At 34.3% G+C, this 19,230-nt stretch overlaps 1 protein-coding gene across 13 annotated transcripts in view; it reads right to left on the bottom strand.

The window, feature by feature from the left end:
- The window catches only part of mid2 (midline 2), a 269,448-nt gene that overhangs the window by 40,208 nt on the left and 210,010 nt on the right, over positions 1–19,230 (bottom strand). For all 13 annotated transcript variants that reach the window (XR_015507552.1, XR_015507551.1, XR_015507553.1 and 10 more), the window contains 2 exons: positions 9,247–9,354; positions 3,487–3,635 (listed from right to left, as the gene is read on the bottom strand). Coding sequence is in view for 8 of the 13 variants with exons in the window: in XM_087281616.1 (XP_087137742.1) it covers positions 3,487–3,635; positions 9,247–9,354 (257 nt within the window). In the remaining 5 variants the exon portion in view is untranslated. The remainder of the gene's footprint in view (positions 1–3,486; positions 3,636–9,246; positions 9,355–19,230) is intronic.

The raw sequence follows: 19,230 nt of genomic DNA, 5'->3' as shown, positions 1-19,230 counted from the left end.
AAATAGACACATGAACATTTTGAGTTCACTCGTGTAAAATTCATGCATCAAATTCGCTTTATTTACACTTCAAATTCACTTCACAATAGATGTGGATTTTTGTCATGAGCAGGGCTTCTGCCTGCCTGGTGGCTCTAGCTTGGTTGCTAAATGGCTAACATAAATTTTATTAAGATAGCAGCTGTGCTTTATGTGCTTTAGGAAGGCTGAAAAACAATGTAAATTAATTTGGTATCGAGTACCCTAGATACTTTCAGAGGAGCACCCAGCTTTGTGAGTTCATCAACTCCTCCAGAAACTATACCTGGATGATGGAGGTTTTCAGTGGTGCATCAGACTGAGTCGAGCACAATGTGATGAGCTGTTGTCCTGTGACGGCTGGAGGATTTCCCCACAGGACACCAATAACAGGCACTACATCATAATCACGAGCAAGCTCCTGATTGGTTAACATGACGCAAATGTGAGCTGAAATTCAGATTTTCCAGCTTGAGCGATTCATTTATTCATCACAACCACAATCATTACAATGATTTAACATGTTAAACACTCACACTTGACACTTTATCAATGTCTGGTGTAAACGCAGCACTTTTACAGACTAAAACAACTTAAGCCAATCCTTAAAAATACAGCAACCCCCCCCCCCCACACACACACACACAAAAAAACTAAACAAAACTGAGATTTGCAATTTTAAAAAATCTGTAGTTTTAAAATAATAGCATTTAGCCAAAAATTACTAGTAATTAAATCCACACTGATTCAATTTGTACATTCTAAACTTGTGTGGGATTTACAATTTTACAGATAATTCTAAGGAAAAGTCAAGTAACGCAATGACTAAAAATGACATTTTCTTACAAATCAAAATAATTATTTTATAACTATAAAATCAGTTATTAATAATATATTCTCTTACAAATATTATTATTTGTACATTTTCATACAGTCTAATTGAAAGATCTAATACTGCAACACATAGCAAACCAATTTTGGTGACAGTTACATAAGACACAACAACTGTGTTTACATTAATTGCCTGTCTGCGTTTTGACCAACATATGCATATGACTATTTTCAGACAGCCGCATTGCTGTGAGAAATGTGTGTGTGCACGAGCACATATGAGCATTTAAAAGCAGCCAGATGTCAGTCGAGACTCCATATCCTGACAGTCAGTGTTACATAATGCCAGAAAAAGACATTTAGAAAGGTAATAATCAGGCTTATAATAGCACACACTTAACAGAAGCAAGAAAGAAATAACAGCTTGTTCTTTGTGTGTCATCAACGTGCCTAAGGTGCACATATAGCCCATTTTGTAAAATAAATGACACCTAAAGCATTTCTCAACACCTGAACCTTCGAAAATATGGCAAGCCATTTCAATATTTATTCTTTAATTTGTCCGCTATTAGTATCTGTTTTTAAGCTACTGATGCCTATTCAATTTACAAATTACAACATATTTCTTAGATACACTTTAGTAAGCCCACATGGATTCTATAGATTTTAGAGCCAATCATTCAATCAATTTATTTACTTAAATAGGTACACATATATTTATTTATTCAGTTTTCATATTAAGTTCTGTAATAATATTGATTAATATGCAACCATCTTGAAAATTTTTGTATAATACAATTTGTAAAGCCATATTTGCCTTTTAGTAGATGTAATATGTGAGAGAGCCACTGTACTGTAGATTGTTTAACCAAAACAAATTAGATCTGATTGTATTTGCATTACAAATCTAAAAAGTTAGGGTTGAAGGTATTTTGATTTTATGCTTTTAGCTTTTAATCTCAAAATCATTAACTATAAATCTGCAGCTTTATTATTATTGATTTGTTTGTGTATTTTTTCTTTTTTCAAAATTCTGCACAGAAATACAAAATAATAATAACAATAATAATTAATAAATAAATTAAAATAAAAAATTAAAAGAAATTAAAAAAAAAAGCTGCAGATTCTGCCCGGCCCTGTAAAAGTGTCATGCTTGGCCTTTCTTAGGAAGGCAAAGGATCGCAGGAGTTATCAAACTCGTACATTTATTAATAAACACTCACATTAAGAAACAGAGGAGAATCAGGAACAACATGAGGTGCTGACAAGCATAACCTAGAGAATACCGGACAATGACTAAACAACACACAGGACTAAAATACACAGACTCTAATCACTGACAGAGGATGTACACAGGTGTAAATGATGAACATAATGAAATGGCAGGAAACAGAACAAAGGGGAAGGTCACATGACGAAATTACATGGGCCTGACAACAAGTACTTCCTTCATTTTTTTTTATTAGTCATAATGGCCAATGCACAGTTCAAATAAAAATAATGTAGATGTAATCTATGGTATATATAAGTACCTAATAAAGATGAAGAAGTATTGAATTATATGACAAAACTGCAATAAATACTAGTGTCTATTTATTAGTTAAATGAGTAATAATGTCTGATGAATAAGTACTAGTATCTAGAAACCACTATTGCAATATAGTTAATATATAACCATAATGTACTAAAATGAGTAGTATCTGAAGAATAAATAGTATGTACTGTTTGTAAGTGTTAATTTTGAACAGATTTGAAGTAATATAATGAACAAATACTAGTTCCTAATAAAAAGTAGTACCTAACACATAAATACTGATATCTATTAAACAATTACTTGTATCTAATGAACAACTGAACAAGTACCACTAATAAATAAATGAATGAATGAATGAATGGATCGATAGATCGATCGATCAATCAATCAATCAATCAATCAATCAATCAATCAATCAATCAATCAATCAATCAATCAATCAATCAATCAATCAATCAATCAATCAATCAATCAATCAGTCAGTCAATCAATCAATTGACCAGTGAATGTATAAATCAATCAATCAATCAATTAATCAATCAATCAATCAATCAATCAATCAATCAACCAATCAATCAATGGATCAATGAATCAATGAATCAACAATTGAAATAATCAATCAACAGTATCTTTAAAAATGACTAGCAGCGAAAATATAACAGGATGCTAATTGTTTTTAGCTAAAAACATAAAACTAACTAAATACTAACTAAATATATTTTTGGTATTAGATGATAAAATGGTTTTGTTTTCCAGAGATGGGTTGCGGCTGGAAGGGCATCCGCTGCGTAAAAATGTGCTGGTTAAGTTGGCGGTTCATTCCGCTGTGGCGACCCCGGATTAATAAAGGCACTAAGCCGACAAGAAAATGAATGAATGGATTAATGATAAAATAGCGTGCCATAGCATAAATATTATTAAATATTGAGTTCTGAAGGCACACTTTTGTTTTATTTAGAATAAAAGCCACAAGCAACTGAACTGAAAGGAGGAGGCGTCACCGGGAAATGTGCAGAGCAGCTGAACGTTGCCCTCACGCTGGCAGCCTTAAGAAGTACTGGCGGAGGCAGTGACGGCGTGTGTGAGTGTGTGTGCGGTCTCACCTCTCCGCCACATTCCTGGCCGTCTGGAGGAATCGGGTGTGGTCGTTCTCCTTCAGGCTGTGCTCCGCCTGTGTGATGAGGGCGCTCGAGCGCTCCAGACACTGTCTGCAGTTCGCAATCTGCTGAGCCAACTTCCTCAGCTTCATCACCTAAACAAACACACACACATGCCTTTTACAAATCTACTTGCATTCCTTTTGGAGAAACAAACGCATGAAGCTGTTATCATGACGTGCTAAGTTATTAATATTACAAATGCTTACATTTTGCAATAAGTTACGGAAAATAATAGAATATTAAAAACTCATTATCGCTTCTTGGCTCGTCATCACAGCTAAATGAGGCTTTTGCTTTGTTTGCTTTTTGTGTAATTACAGCAGAGATGAAGTGATGCATTCTGTTACTTAGTTTAGTTCAAAAACCTCAGCAAGTCTCATATAAATGCTGAATTCTCATGATCTGTTATCCCAATGGGATTACAAATGTCTGTATGAGCTAAATCAATTACACACAGTCTCAAAGTTGTTAACAGGAAAAATAAGACCAAATTTGGAGTGATATGCTATGAATCTCATTTAATACTAGGATGGTTATATATAAAAACATTTCAGGTTGAATTAACAGAAATTTCAAATTTTATATTTACCATTACCATAAAATAAAATGCTCCTAGCATGAAATAAGATTGTGCTCATACCGCCCACATAACCTGACCACAGAATCACTACAAATTCCATTTACTTCAAATAACCCCATGTTTCATGTGGATATACATTATATTTTCTTTCGCGAAGGAATGAGAGACATTAGCTATGCTTCCTCAATAAGCCATTTAAGTCAGCTAAGCAGGATCTAGCCGATGTCACAGTATAATTCAATAGAGGAATGGGATGTCTGACAGCAAGAAATCACGAAAAGCATTGGGATATATCAAGAAACAAGAGAAGAGAGAGAGAGAAAAAAGAAAATGTGCCGCGGTGGATTGCATTAGATCAAATCCGAATCTGACCCAATTTCTTAAAGACAGCTTCAAATGATTTGCTTTGATCAAATGGTTTACTGACAAAAAGTTTGTAATTTCAGAACGGCAGTGAAGAAATTGGACCGCATCAGAAAAATAAATAGAAACATCATTCATAAAACAAACCAGGCTGAACGGCCAAAGCCTCAGATCAAATCTTAGAGACGCTTTGCATCTGGGTTTATGATTCCAAAAGCCTCCTTAATGCTAGAGATACAGACACTTTGTGCTGGAGCTGCACTACTGATGTTTGCAAAAGGCCAGACATAATCTCATGTTGCAAGCTGTGCATGTCAACTCAGGCTGCCGTGTGAGAGAACATCACTAAAGGCCTTACGTAGACACTTCTGATAGAGATTATAGCATTTGTCTGGGTCTCTCACATCGCATTACCCAAAAACAGAGAGGCACAGGCTTGTCTCGCGGCTCAAATCCCCACTTGATAAGAGTGTGAGTTCAGGCTGTCAAGTTAAAGTGCCTGTGCTGCACGATCACTGTCAAACACAAAAACCCTACACACACAGCACACAGACCAACTGGAGCACAAAATCTGACTCTTCAGTTTTGGTGATGTGTGTGAAAGTATCAAATATGATCAATGTACAGTCTTCCTGGGTAAACTAAGCAAAAACAATAGCTCTGATTCTGTCTGATTCAAACATTTTATTAGTTTTTTTTTTTAGTTTTTTTTTTTTTTTTACATTTTTTCAGAAAATATACATCCATGACATTTCACATTTTATTAATATTAATATTTTATTGCTGATGTGGGTTTTTATTATCTCAAGATGTTTTTGTTGTTACTATAAATGTTAAAAAAGTTGTTTTGGCTAATATTTGTAAATGACACAGTGTCATGGATGCAAAAATATAATTACATGCGCTCCAATTCATATACCATACTACACCCTTTTTTGTGAAAGAAAAGGACACACTTTTGTGTATTAGAAGGGTATGCAAGCTTTGGAACATACTACTTCCTCATTAACAGATTAATATGTTGCTTAATTACATCCCCTGTCACTCATCTTGACACAATGAGGAATCTCCCCAGGTCTTTGGTTAATTATGCATTCAGACATATCTTTATCTAAATTTACAGTAGGTGCATCCCAAATCGCATACTTGTGCACTATTCTATGCCATTTTGTAGTATAAATAGTGTGTTCACACTGAAAACTCTAAAAAGAATAAGTGCACTTTAAATGCCTGGATGATTCACTTATTCATTCACTAAAAATAAGTGTGGATTGATGGACACTTCACACACTTAACAGCCGCTGCTATGCTCATGTAGCAAAAGGGGTGGAGCTATTAGGCGCTCATGTTGGATTACTTTATTTTATTTGGATTGTGAAAGCAAAGTTCTCCAACGAAAGTGATTATAGTGCCTACCAATGGTGAATGCGGTTATAGTCATGGCAGGTTCTATTTGGTATGTCGGTTTTTTATGTCACAAATATGGCTACCGTCAAACATCATCAGGGAAACTAGTAAAAACAAATGTCAGTTTTTGACACAAATAATATGCTGTTGAGTGTATAAGTGCATCATATATATATATGAGGAGAAAATCTTACTTTTTTAAGATTTTAAGACTTAGGATTAAGAAGAGTAGTTTCAATTTTCTAAAAGTAACCTTTAAGGTCAATATTATTAGTGTTAGTCCCCCTAAATATTTAAATATATATGTTTATGTTGAAAGGAAAAAATATATATACAGTATATAATATATAATTTTTTATTTTTGGTTGGCTGAAGACCAAACCAGTTGTCCAAAGACTTTACAAACTTACTAAATTGACAAACATGCCTAGTTAACCTAAATAAACTAGTTAAGCCTTTTTGCACTTTAAGTTAGTAATAAGAGGCAAGTCACTTGCAAAATAATTTAAATATTATGTACTGTCATCATGGCAAAGACATTAATACGGTATCACTTATTAGAAATTACTGTATTGAAAACCACTACTTTAAAAAATATGTTGGAAAAAAATCTAAAATAAAACAGAATAAAAAAATGAACAGCAGGACTCAAATTTAGCATTTAACTGTATATCTTTTCTATGTTTGATGTAAAGTAACTGTCTACTGTCACTTTTAATGTATTATTGCTAAATAAAAATGAAAGAATAGACCTTAGCAGTAGCTTTAAACAGTAATCTAGTAAAATGAAATTCAATTAAAAAGGATGCACATCTCTAATGATTAAGTTTCACTTTAGATTATAAGAACAACACACCTCGCCCTCCCTCCCTTTTGATTGTAAAGCAATTACATTTCATCACATACTTTTAGTTTGGTTCCTGTGATGTAAGAAGTACTAAAACACACTCATTAGTTATATTCTTGAGTGTCTGTTCCCAGAAGAGAGCTGTGCTGTCCTGCTGTTTATGTTTACGCCAGTGAAGAAGATTAGCTAGGCCCTGCTTCTTTTACACAAGGGAAGCTTGTTAAGTGATGCCACATGGCCAGCATTCGCTTCAACCAGCCAAGCCTCCTGTCATTATTTCGACAGTCCTGTTCAAGTGGTATCTCTACCCTTCACTGCACTTTCACTTTTAGCCTGTGGACTTTCTGGCAGTATCTCTGCAGCCCCATTTGATCTGATTACTCATCAGCACCATCTTAACCTCAACACCGTCTCTGAAGAATTTATCCTTGCACTTAAAATGTTGAAGATGGTTAATATTTGAACAGTGTAATACAGCTTAATAAAGGGAGACGGATGCCCAAATATGATCTTTGTGCAGGGGAATATTAAATATATACAAATAAATAATAAATAGTTACAGACATCTACTGTCATATTTGATCATTATGAAAAAAATATATTAAATAAAATAATAAAATAAAAAATAAAATAAAATAAAACTAATAAAATAAAATAAAATAAAATTAAATTAAATGTATAAAGTACAAACTTCTCTAGTGGTTTAACTTCACTTTAAGTTATAACTGCACTACAAACTATATACTTGACATACTTTTTCTCCATCTTGTTATCAAGCGAGACGCCACCTATCTCTGCGCACAGGGTAGGGTCCAACAGAGCCTGACAGACTGTCTCTAGCTTAAAAAATGGGCAGTGTCTTGTTCTGAAATGCTTGGTATAGAGTGAAATCTTGTCCTGAATTAGTTTCAAATAGGTTTCTCTAAGTGAGTGAAGTCTTAAGATGTTTCTCTGACATTCCTTAATGGAACAGTTGACGGATATATATATATATATATATATATATATATATATATATATATATATATATATATATATATATATATATATATATATATATATATATATATATATATATATATTTATATAAACATTTTTTTTGTTTATTTATTTATTTATTTTTTGAAGAAGAAAAGAAAATGAAAATGTCACTGCTAGTGTTAGACTAATTTAATTTGCTAATTTAGTACTGTTGCGGCCCTGTCTTCCTTTTTATTACCTTCCGGTGGTTTTTACACTCGCAGTGTGACGTCACAGATAGTTAGTTAATTTATGGGTGAGGATATTTATTTGACATTTTTCGTGAAAAACGGCACTTCCTTTGGTGGACTATAATTGCTCAGAGAGGTAATTTTTTTCCAGCTCTTTTGTTTTGCCATCTTAAGCCTGATTTATACTTTTGCGTCAAGTGATCGGCGTGACCCACGGCACATTCCTTGCGCATTGTCATGCATTTATACTTCTGCATGCTGTTTGTGTTGCTCTGCAATAATACTTCTGAAACGCTAGCTGGCAGTGAGGTTTTTATTTTCCTCTGTGTTGAGTTTCTTCATGGGTGCGTTGCGGCGTGTAGTCACATTTTTTTGAGAGATGCGCGTCTGCAATGGCCACGGCGAGGGTTATGCATCCACACACAGTCTGCGCCAGAGCATATGAGTGCGCTTGATGCAGATGTATAAATAAGCCTTTATGCTTTTGTGTTACAGAGCATTGTATTTTGTTGAGAGAACTTCAGTTGATTTCTTATTTATTTCAGATCCCTAGACAGTTTGTTATATTTTGTTACTGTCTTCAATAAATGTTTATTTTCATTATATATCTTTGTGCATCTGATACTTTTTATGGTATGGTCAGGAGCGAGCTAGCCATAACAGTACATAAACAAAAAACGTTGAAAGTCAAATTTAAATCCATCCAAATAGCTTATGAATTTAGACCAAATGCAAAACTGCATGAGTGTCATGAGCTGATGTGAATGCACATAAAGTCATCTTTTTTAGTTATTCCTAATTTGAACAGGCCCATGAATAGATCACTTAAAAATGAAAACAAGGTCAATGTTTTTCTTTTTAATTGAGAATGTTGGAAACATATAATTATTGATGTCCATAAAATTCATAGTATTTTGAAAAACAAATACTGTGGAACTCAAGTGTTTACAGGTTAACATTCTCAAAATATCTTCTTTTGTGTTCAAGAAAAAAAAAAAAAACGATTTAGACAGATCAAGGATGAGTATATGATAGTTGCATTTTCAGTTTTGGCTGAACTATCCCTTTAATGATGCATTAAGACTTTCTGGATGAAAATGAAAAAAAGCCAACTTTGAAAAAAGCCAAGTTTGAACTTCTTCTTTGATATTATACTTGTAACTTTAACTAGTTTACAAACTATAAAGCAAAACCAAAAAGCTTCCTAAATATGACCAAATGCGAGATACGACTTCAAATTACGATTCAGGCTGTTCTAATCTGTCTCGCTGGTGTGAACAGAAAAGAAAACGTACCTTGGACTCTTTGATCTTGACAGCAATGACCTGTTTCCTCTGGCGAATTATCTCCACCAATTCATCACACTCCTCCACCAGCTTGGCTTCATGCATGGCTGTGTTCACCTGCAGATAAAGGCGAAGAATTTTATGAGAAAATACAATGGCACTTAATCAGTCTGCTCAAATAACTGAGCTTCTAACTTTACTATATGCAAAAAAAGACCACGTGATCACAGAATGAAAACTGTACTACAATTGCTTTTTCAGATCATGCCTTTAATTACACAAGGTTGCGATATCCAATCAAAGATCCCCGTGTTGCTCTCTTAGGATCCTGCTTTATCACTGTACTTTCAAATCTCTTAACAAAGCTTATTATTCAAGACAGATCCACTTAAGCTGTTAATCATGCACACACACTCACCCGTACGTGTTTAAATAAACAGACAATTAATGCACACCACGCTTTAATGCTGTCAAGGCTTCAATCCAATTAAAGAAAGCACAGAAGCCAAGGACAAGCACAAAACCAACATTTCAATGGATTTTGGCGAAGCAACTTTTGCTGTCAAACAGTATCCACTCGCATGGAAGGAACTTGCTCAATACTGAACAAACCCAAGAGAGGAACAGATGTAGTTTGGCTGGATTGGCTTCAATGCAAGTTCTATAATTGTATACATATCCATCAATATGGTTTTTCATGCACAAAATGCTTAACTAAGCCGGTGCAAATGGAAATCATTGCTTTTTTATTTCACAGTGTTCATACTTAGTCGGGGGTCGGCAACCGTACAGCCTAGTCAATTTGACCCACAAATCTTTAATATTAAGGGCGGCATTAATATTAGACATTCGTTTGGAACTATTCAGCTCATGTCAATAAGTCATCAACGCATTATTAATTCCAAACCAGAATTAAAATATCTTTCATTCTTATGAGCAAGACTTGCAACAGGCTTCTTAAACAACCTGATTAACATCCCAAATGCGTGAAGTGAAAATGAAAATATCTCTTTGTGTATTTTTGGTGAAATATTTAATATATCCACATAGTCATCCAAATTAATGCTCTGTTAGTGTTTTATAACAGACGCGCACCCATACAAGAGGATCTGGAGGAGCGGAGCTGTACACTGTTCCCTGTCAGTGATCTTCCAATAACATCCAGCTGCAAACTCAACCACCATCAGATCCTGTATCTTTATGAATAGTAAATATTTAACCGTAGATATTCAGTCAGTCCTGTTTAAAGCAGAAGCTGGTGTTTTGCAATCTCCCTGCCGACCTGTGGTTCTCTTTAAATCTGTGTTCTCTTTAAATCTCTTAAAAAATAAATATATCAATAAAATAGTTTTCATTTAAAATATGCATAGTTTTAATTTTATATGTAATTAAATATAAATAAAATGTTTTTTTTTATATAAAATGCTGATAATAGAAAATACTACAAAGGACAACAAATGTATAATATATATATAAACAAAGGTTTAAATGAGCATTTCATACAAACATTTTAGAGAAAATGTCAGACAGGCCTTCAAAAGTTTATCAGAGAAGGGAGTGAGCCCCGAAGTGAATAAGATTGAGAACCCCTGCACAATTGCGCACTTTCTTTTTTCTTTATTAAAGTTCTTTGCAGCAGGTTTCTTGAAGGTTTTTAAGAATAAATGTGGAAAAATTAGGTTCTTAGCAAGGCAAGCTGATCTGTTGGATGTTCATTCTTAAAAATTATAGGCAGGAGCTTTAATTCAACCCCATTTTGATTATGCTACCTATTTTTGGCTGCTCACAGAATATGAAGGAAAAATTGTAAAAGGCACAAAATAAATTAGGACGAGTAATTAAAAAAATTTCATCCAAGAGCACATTTGCACAAAGAGTTTTTTAAAGAATTAGGTATGTTAACTGCTGGTAATAGAGTTTGTTTTTTTAAACTGGGAATGGTACGTAAAATTTTTAATAATGTGGTTCCAAGTTATTTGGTGAACTAATTTCAAATGGTGAGGCAACAGCACGCATACAGTACTAGGGGTTGGGATTTGAATATTTGTTTATTTAAATTTAGAAGTCTAGTGGGGAAAAATAAGTTTTTATATACAAGTGCAATCATGTGGAACAAATGACCAAAATCGATCTAGGAAATAAAAGATTTAAGGTTTAAAAAAGCTATCAAAAGATGGTTGTTTGATGAGGATAATTAGTATTCATGGTGGATGAGGAGGTTTTATTTTATATGTTACTTGATTGTAAATAGGGTTGTGGCTGGAAGGTCATTAACTGCATAAAACATATGCTGGATGAGTTGACGGTTCATTTCGCTGTGGTGATCCCTGATTGATAGAGGGACTAAGCCGAAAAGAAAAATAATTGAATGAAGGAATGTATTTGTGAATTATTTTGTTCTTGTTTTAAAATGTGGAGGTACTGTTTGGTATTTTGAAGCCATACAGTGTTTTATTTAACAGCGAGGACCGCAATTTTTATTTCAAAATGTATGGGATACTTGTATTTTTGTACAGCTTGTCTAAAATCTGTCAAATAAAATTCAAATCAATTCAATTCAATTCTTCAGTTTCAGAACTGCAACATAAATGACATTTTCTGTATATAATATTAAACTTTTCCCATACCTTTTTTAAATGCTGTGTGTGTTTTTGTCTGTGAAAGAAATAGGCATCAAAACTGCTGAGTCCTATGTTGGGAAATGAGAAACCTAAATGTAATGCTGACACAAAACTTTATAAAGTATTCATTCATTTATATTCAAAATAAAGACAAACAAGAGTTCACAGGTAAAAGGGAAAGTCCAACTACCAAGTCCAAGTGTGATTAAACACAGCAATCCAATATTTTTTGTTTTAGTAAGAGAAGATCCACATAAGTCGCTGACCCTTGACCATTTGTATTTCTTGGCATTTGGTTAATTTGTATATTAATACTGTAAAGTGTATCACCTTTATTAATCATTAGGGGTGTAAAAATTGGCAAGTGAGGGAGAGTAATTAAATTGCTCCAACTACTTAAAAAGCAAATCACTTTAACAATTCACTGAATGTGAGTTTGCTGGACAATCTTTCACTGACATAGGAGTAGAGCAGAACCAGGAGACACTATTTCACTGCTAGGGAGAAAATGAAAGCACTCTCTCTGTCTTTCACTTTGAACAGCTGGCATGTTGGTAAGGTAACATTTCCTCTCCTCTACTGCTATTAAAGTGATACTTGTGGGTCCTGAGACGAGTGTGTCTGTAAAGCCATTTTTCTTCACGGCGTCTATTACAGATCAGCTGTGATAGCTGCACAATGCGTGCTTTATTATGCACATTCAGACTGTTACCGCACGTTCTTCAGTGTCCGCATCACCCATCTGTAAACAGGGCTGACAGTTTTAGAGCCAATCACTGCCCTTTCTGTTGAGCGCGTGAACACAATGACCACTCATAGGGATGTAAGAACACGCTCGACAACACTCAAATAGCAAGCAAAATAATATTTACATTAGTTTCTTTACTATAAATGCTGATTTTGTCTTCTGTGAAACTTTCTATACAAACTTTTTTTTTTCTTCACAGCACAATAATTCTTATATTAAAATATTTACTGTATAAACAAATATTTTAATATAAGAATTATTGTGCTGTGAAGAAAAAAAAAAAGTTTGTATAGAAAGTTTCGTCAATGCACAAAGATGCACCAAGATATTGAACCGAATTGATGACATGATAATTATAACCAAACCGTGAGACCAGTTATGTGTTGTTTCTTTTCTTTTTTAAACTCCTCCTTCTTATTATTGGTCTTGTGCAGCACTTTGGTACACACTAGTCTTTAAATGTGCTTTATAAATGGATAGACTTGACACAGTTAAGAGTAAAACGGAGTAAAACTGAGGTCTCTTTAGTCCAATTGATCTGTAATTTGTCAACATTTGATATTTTGACATTTAACCCAAGGTTTAGCACAGTGTGTAAAGCCTTGTAACACACTAACTTCACCTAAAAATGCCCAATATAGTGTACACTTTTATCACCCCAGTCTGTTTATCTACAAATAAAGTCAAGCATTTTGCACAGAGTAAAAATATTTCTCTGTTTTTGATCATTTGCTGTCATTCCCAAAATTTACAGCGCAAACCTATATTGCTCAACAGCCATAAAGAAAAGATTTTAAAAAAATGGGCCAGTGGACACATATACGTTTAGTCTGAAGCAAACCAACTTCTCTCTATTCAGCGGGCAAGTGCAGTGATGGATATCTCCTTTTGCTGATACTATATGTTCCTTATCACACCTCTTAACACATTGCTCTTCCACCGGGGATTAAAAACATTCCTGTAGCTTTTTTTTTGGTGCCTATAAAAGGCTCTTCTGAGGCTGGCAGGGATGTGATGTGTGACTCTACTTCACTATGGCGTCTGTACCCTACTAGTCCGCCGTAAGTCAGCTAAGAGCCTGAAGGTTAAGTCGCCTGACACCTTGGCAGATTCATGTTGACATCTTTAAAGTATGGCGCTGCACACAGACGCTTTGTCTACGCATTTAGACTGTCCTGGACTGGATTAATGTTTATTGGACACTCAAGAAAGACTTACAGCCCTTAACAATCCTGCATCATTGTGGATTGGGGCACTGGTAGTAAAAACTGAATGGGCAATTTAGTTTGCACTTCTCCACGGGTACTTATTGTCATATTTAACATGTTTTCTTCATTTAAAATGCAATAATGTGGTTAATGCTGCACACAAAATAAAAGAGTTTTGCTGCTTGTTTAAACTACTTAAATGAACTGAAACAACACTATTCTAGAGATTTGCTTGTGAAGCTTAATTGTTTTATGTCCATTCGACTTAAAGTAGTTACTGTACGTGAACTTATTGCATTTGTGTTGGAACAACATGAATTAATTGTGTGTAACCCTGCTTTTTTACAGTGTGGTTAATAAAAAACTGTGTTATTTTTTGAAGTGGAAAGATGTTTGGCTTTAAAATATTCCCCATGGAGCAAGGGTAGTCAGCACTACATTTACAATGCATACATGTAATAGTAATGTAAATGTACCTTTTAGGTTCCCTAGTTTGCCCCTTGGAAAATATTTTGCAAGTTAATGCAATGCTGTGCACTGTAGGCCTGTGCTTACTGTAGTGTGTACTATAGGCAGACTTGCATTTCCAAAAAATCCAGTGGTTGAAATGCAGAAAAAAAGAATGAATATATATTTTAAGTTATAATAATTGAATTTTCATAAATAACATGAAAGATGGTAAGACAGACAGTTCTACACTGAAGAATAGACATATATTTAAAAGAAAATATGATATTTAGTAAGCAGATATATATATATATATATATATATATATATATATATATATATATATATATATATATATATATATATATATATATATATATATATATATATATATTTGATAAGTAATATTTATTGCTAAGCAATAATTTAATTTGAACAACTTTAAAGGTGATTCTCTCAGTATTTATATTTTTGTTGAACCATCAGATTCCAGATTTTCAAATAATATCTCGGCCAAATATTGTGTTCTCCTAAAGATTCATACACCTTTCATGTAATGTGTAATTACATTTTGTTTTTTATTTTAAATGACAACTTTGGGGTCGTGGGTTACAAATTAATTATTCACCTTCCACATATTTATTCATCTTTCATGTAATGTATATTTTAATAAATTTTTATTTTTTTAAATTGACACATTCAAAAATTGAGCTGAATGAGCTGAAACAACACAATTCTTATAATTTCTTTGGCCAATTTCTTTGTTTTATGTTCAGTCCACTTAAATTTGTAAACGATTAAGTTAACTTGAGTACTTTGTGTTGGGTCAACACAAAGGAATTGTGTTTGTCCAACTACCTGATTAAGGGATTTGATAAAAAGTAAATCTTAGGTGTTTAAATTTATTTTTAAAAAACTTGATAGAGTTTAATCTTCACTTTAGTTTAAAGATTTAGAAGTGTTTCTGTAATGCTTTGAGTTTTGAGATTACCACCTTGCAGAAGCACCCATGCTTTGGGTGTTGGCAGCTTAATTAGCAAAAATGCAGTTTGTTGCTTTGCTCAGTGACCAATAACTCTCCTAAAATTAGTTCTGAGGTCAGTCTCAATCAACTGTATATGTAACTCATGAAATATGCTCTATGCTTAAAAATGACTCTTTTAGTTTATTTAGAATAATAGAAATAAAACTGAGAGATTTCGAAATGTACAGTATAACATATATTAGACAAACATGATATTATCAGACTTTTGAGTTTAGGTTAAATAAAAATATAAATGTATTTCAATTGCATTTAATTGTGTAAATAGTCTTTTTAGTTGGTGCTAAACAAATTTATTGGATGTAAATCCTGGCCACAATTAAATTGAGTTCATCCAATAAGTTTTTTTTGAGCGTACTTGATTTGTGGTCCTGGGTCAAAAATGCTTTGTACATTATTATTATTTATTTATTACTATTATTATTCCTAGGCGACACAGTAGGTAATGCTGTTGCCTCACAGCAAGAAGGTCGCTGGTTCGAGCCTCGGATGGGTCAGTTGGCGGTTCTATGTGGAGTTTGCATGTTCTTCCTTCATTTGTGTGGGTTTCCTCCGGGTGCTCCGGTTTCCCCCATAGTTTAAAGACATTTGGTACAGGTGAATTGGCTAAGCTAAATTGTACGTAGTGTAGTGTGAGTCTGTATGGATGTTTCTCAGAATTGGGTTGCAACTGGAAGGCCATCCACTGAGTAAAACATATGCTGGATAAGTTGGCAGTTTATTCCGCTGTGGCAACCCCAGATTAATAAAGGGACTAAAAAATTAAAAAATTAATGAATATTATTATTATTATTATATACATTTTAAAAGTAAAAACAAAATTGCTTAGAATATTTCTTTTTTGCCATATAAATTGATAGTGCTAAACAATAGCTGCAACAAAAATATCTAAAACAATCCATGAGTAAAACTTCTCATGTTTTGTACTGTTTCCACTAGCACAGCTTGTGGGAATCAAAACAAATATTTTGTGCACATTAAACTGCAAAAAACTACCACCCATATCTCAGCAAGTTATTTTCAGATTAAGCCCAGATGATAGCGTGCGCTGCATATAATGACTGCGCCAAGACTGCGTTTATTGATGAGGCTCATCAGTTCCTGACCTTTATTTCTTCATATTACCACATCTTCAATCTGCTAATCCACAGGGCGGCAAAGACACTGGCCACTATATAAAGGTCCTTAATGAGCTCCAGAGGTTCGCTTTTGGGTGCATAAACAATTTAAGTGCTGTTGAACAGATGCCACAGAGCAGAGGTCTGTATTTGTGGCAGCACTGATTACTGTGTATCTTTCCCATATGCTGACAGATGGGGCAGGTCTGAGAGCTCTAAGTGCAACGGCTGTACAAGACGCTCCTATGGGGCCTGCTCGTCGCCTGAGAGTCCAAGTGGCCCTGTTAAAAATGGATGAGGATGAGGCATATGCATCGCAGCATGGAGGCTCCTACCACACTGCCGCACACATGTCCATTCGGTGGAACAGCAACAAAACAAAGCGGCCCTTTGCACCGCAGGGCTAATAACGCATAGCGGTCCAAAGAGGGCACCTGAAATGCCAAATAAGGGAGTCCAGGCCGAAATGGAAATTCCCAACTGAAAGTGCAAAGATCCCCTGACACCTTCGGTCCCCTGACAGGATAGCTCATAAGTTATTTATACACAGAGACTCTCTTAGGACTTTTCCCTCACTGTTCACTGTCACTTTCATCTAATGGAATCCATAGAAAGGTTTTCCATAGACAGTGTATTTCATATAACACTCACAGACACTGCTGTAAACATCTCTGCAGAACATCTCTGATACTAACACCAACGCTGAAAGCTCTGTTTGATCTGGAAGACGTCATTTGTATAGAGTTTGCATCTGCAGTGCATTGCGTTTATTCACTGTTAATGTTAGACTGATATTCAAGCAGATGTTTCTCAACGAATTGTGTGAATCTGCTTTGAGATGTTCTTCAGATGTTGGCTAATGTGACCCTTAAAATAGGAAGTGATGCGTTCCAGATGATGCACTCTTAGGCCGACATCTTAATGGGTCAAATTCTGCTACAGTTGGGGCCAAAAGTGAGGTCTGGGCAAGAAGAAGTCATACTTTGCCCTTTATTCATATTATTCAAATGCACTGATTGGTCTTTAGCAAAGCAAAATAACTAAAATAATAACCAAACTAATAATAAATATAGCTGCAAGCAGCAATTGTGGGGGCCAAGCAGCCCAGCGGCTACATCATAAAAAAACATGGCAAGAAGCAAACGAGCAACTGGAAAATTCCAAAACTTTTTGGCAGCATGGTCTGAACCGAATTTGGTTGAAATTGAGCTATCGATCTATGGAGAGTTCAAAACAATAATTTTTTAAACTAATTCAAGATGGTGGAAAGAAAGTCAGTCCATTCGATTCAAAAGTTATACAGATAAACATAAGAGAAAGTTTGAACTAATGATGGCACTAGAGAGTCTGAGTTAGAAAGTTTAAATTTGCTTTGGTTGAAGATCAGATTGTCCTCTACCAGTATACCAAAGTTTGTGCAAATGCCGCAAACGTTCATAGGGCTGCCGCTCCCTGACTCCCACGTTCGGTGCTTGGCCCCTAATACCAATATCAATCAGCATTGCCAGTAATCAGAATCAGCAACATAAATCTAAATCCTGTATCCTTACATTTAAAACAATAGTTTACACAAAAAATGTATTTGTCCTCACAGTTTACTCAGGCTCAAGTGATTCTAAACTTTTAGCAATTTCTTTCTTATTTTGAAGCCAATACAAAACACGCTGAAGAATATGATATTCACTGACATGGTACACAGTAAAAAATGCAGGGTTCCACACAATTCATTCATGTTGTCCCAACACAAATCAATCAAGAAAACTAAGGTTAAGTTTCAACCCAAAACTCTCAAGAATTGAGTTGTTTCCACTTATTTAAAAAATAGTTTGAACAAGAAGCAAAATAATTTTATTGAGTGTACACTAAAAAATGTTGGATTCCACACAATTCCTTTATGTTGTCCATGAACGATTGGAACAAGTTAACCATTTTTACAATTGAAAGTGTATTAAACATAAAATAATTAAGTCCAAAAAAAATCATGAGAATTGCAATGTTTCAACTCAAAAAGTCAATTTTGCATGTAGGAAGATAAAATACTAAAGAAGTCAAGGGCTGTTTTTCCCCACCATCCTTCAGTATTTAAACTTTAGTAAACTTCTAATCAGATTTTTATATTTATTAAATCAGTTATATGAATAACCACAAACAGAAAATATTCAGGACCATAATTTCAGATGTAAAGCAGTTAAAATGCTTATTTTCACTTAAACTTTCATTTTGTCAACAGAGTTGAATTCAATTGTAATGAACCTATTATGCTTTTTAAGCAAATAAGCATCCTGCATCATGCCTACAATTATGAAAAACAAAACTGCATAATTTAATAGGCTTTTTGAAAACTCGAACTATTTTTATGCCAAACATTATTTATATGCAGTAGAAGACTAAAGCTAAACGATGAGGGAAGAGCCGGACCTTTACAATTTATCCTCCAGGACATTTGCAGTGTCCTTAAAATCTGCCTTAATTTCCATTATTACACCTCATTTGATCCTCAATAATTGACTATGCTTTTCAAATAAACATGACACAGGAGACTTGGCCTAAAAGAGACGTTCTTCTGTTCTGATGATTGTCAAGCTGTTTAATAAAGACTTGGGTTTAAATATTAAAAGAGAAAAGCACACAGCACACAGTGAATTATTGTATTTTATGGACTGCTTTAACCACTTTATTAACCTTGAGAGGTTCAGCTCTATATAATCTATGTAACTGTGGATTTACTGCAGAAAGCTGTTTTTAAATGCTTTAAAATGTATGCCCTCTTCCACACTCAGCTGTAGTATGAGCTTCATTTCTGTGTGCT

The sequence above is a fragment of the Danio rerio genome, chromosome 14 (genome assembly GCF_052040795.2).
Source record: "Danio rerio strain M-AB ecotype USA chromosome 14, GRCz13ab, whole genome shotgun sequence".
Classification (NCBI taxonomy): Eukaryota; Metazoa; Chordata; class Actinopteri; order Cypriniformes; family Danionidae; genus Danio; species Danio rerio.
The sequence above is the reverse complement of the archived record's forward strand: the minus strand, read 5'-3'. Positions and strand labels throughout refer to the sequence as shown.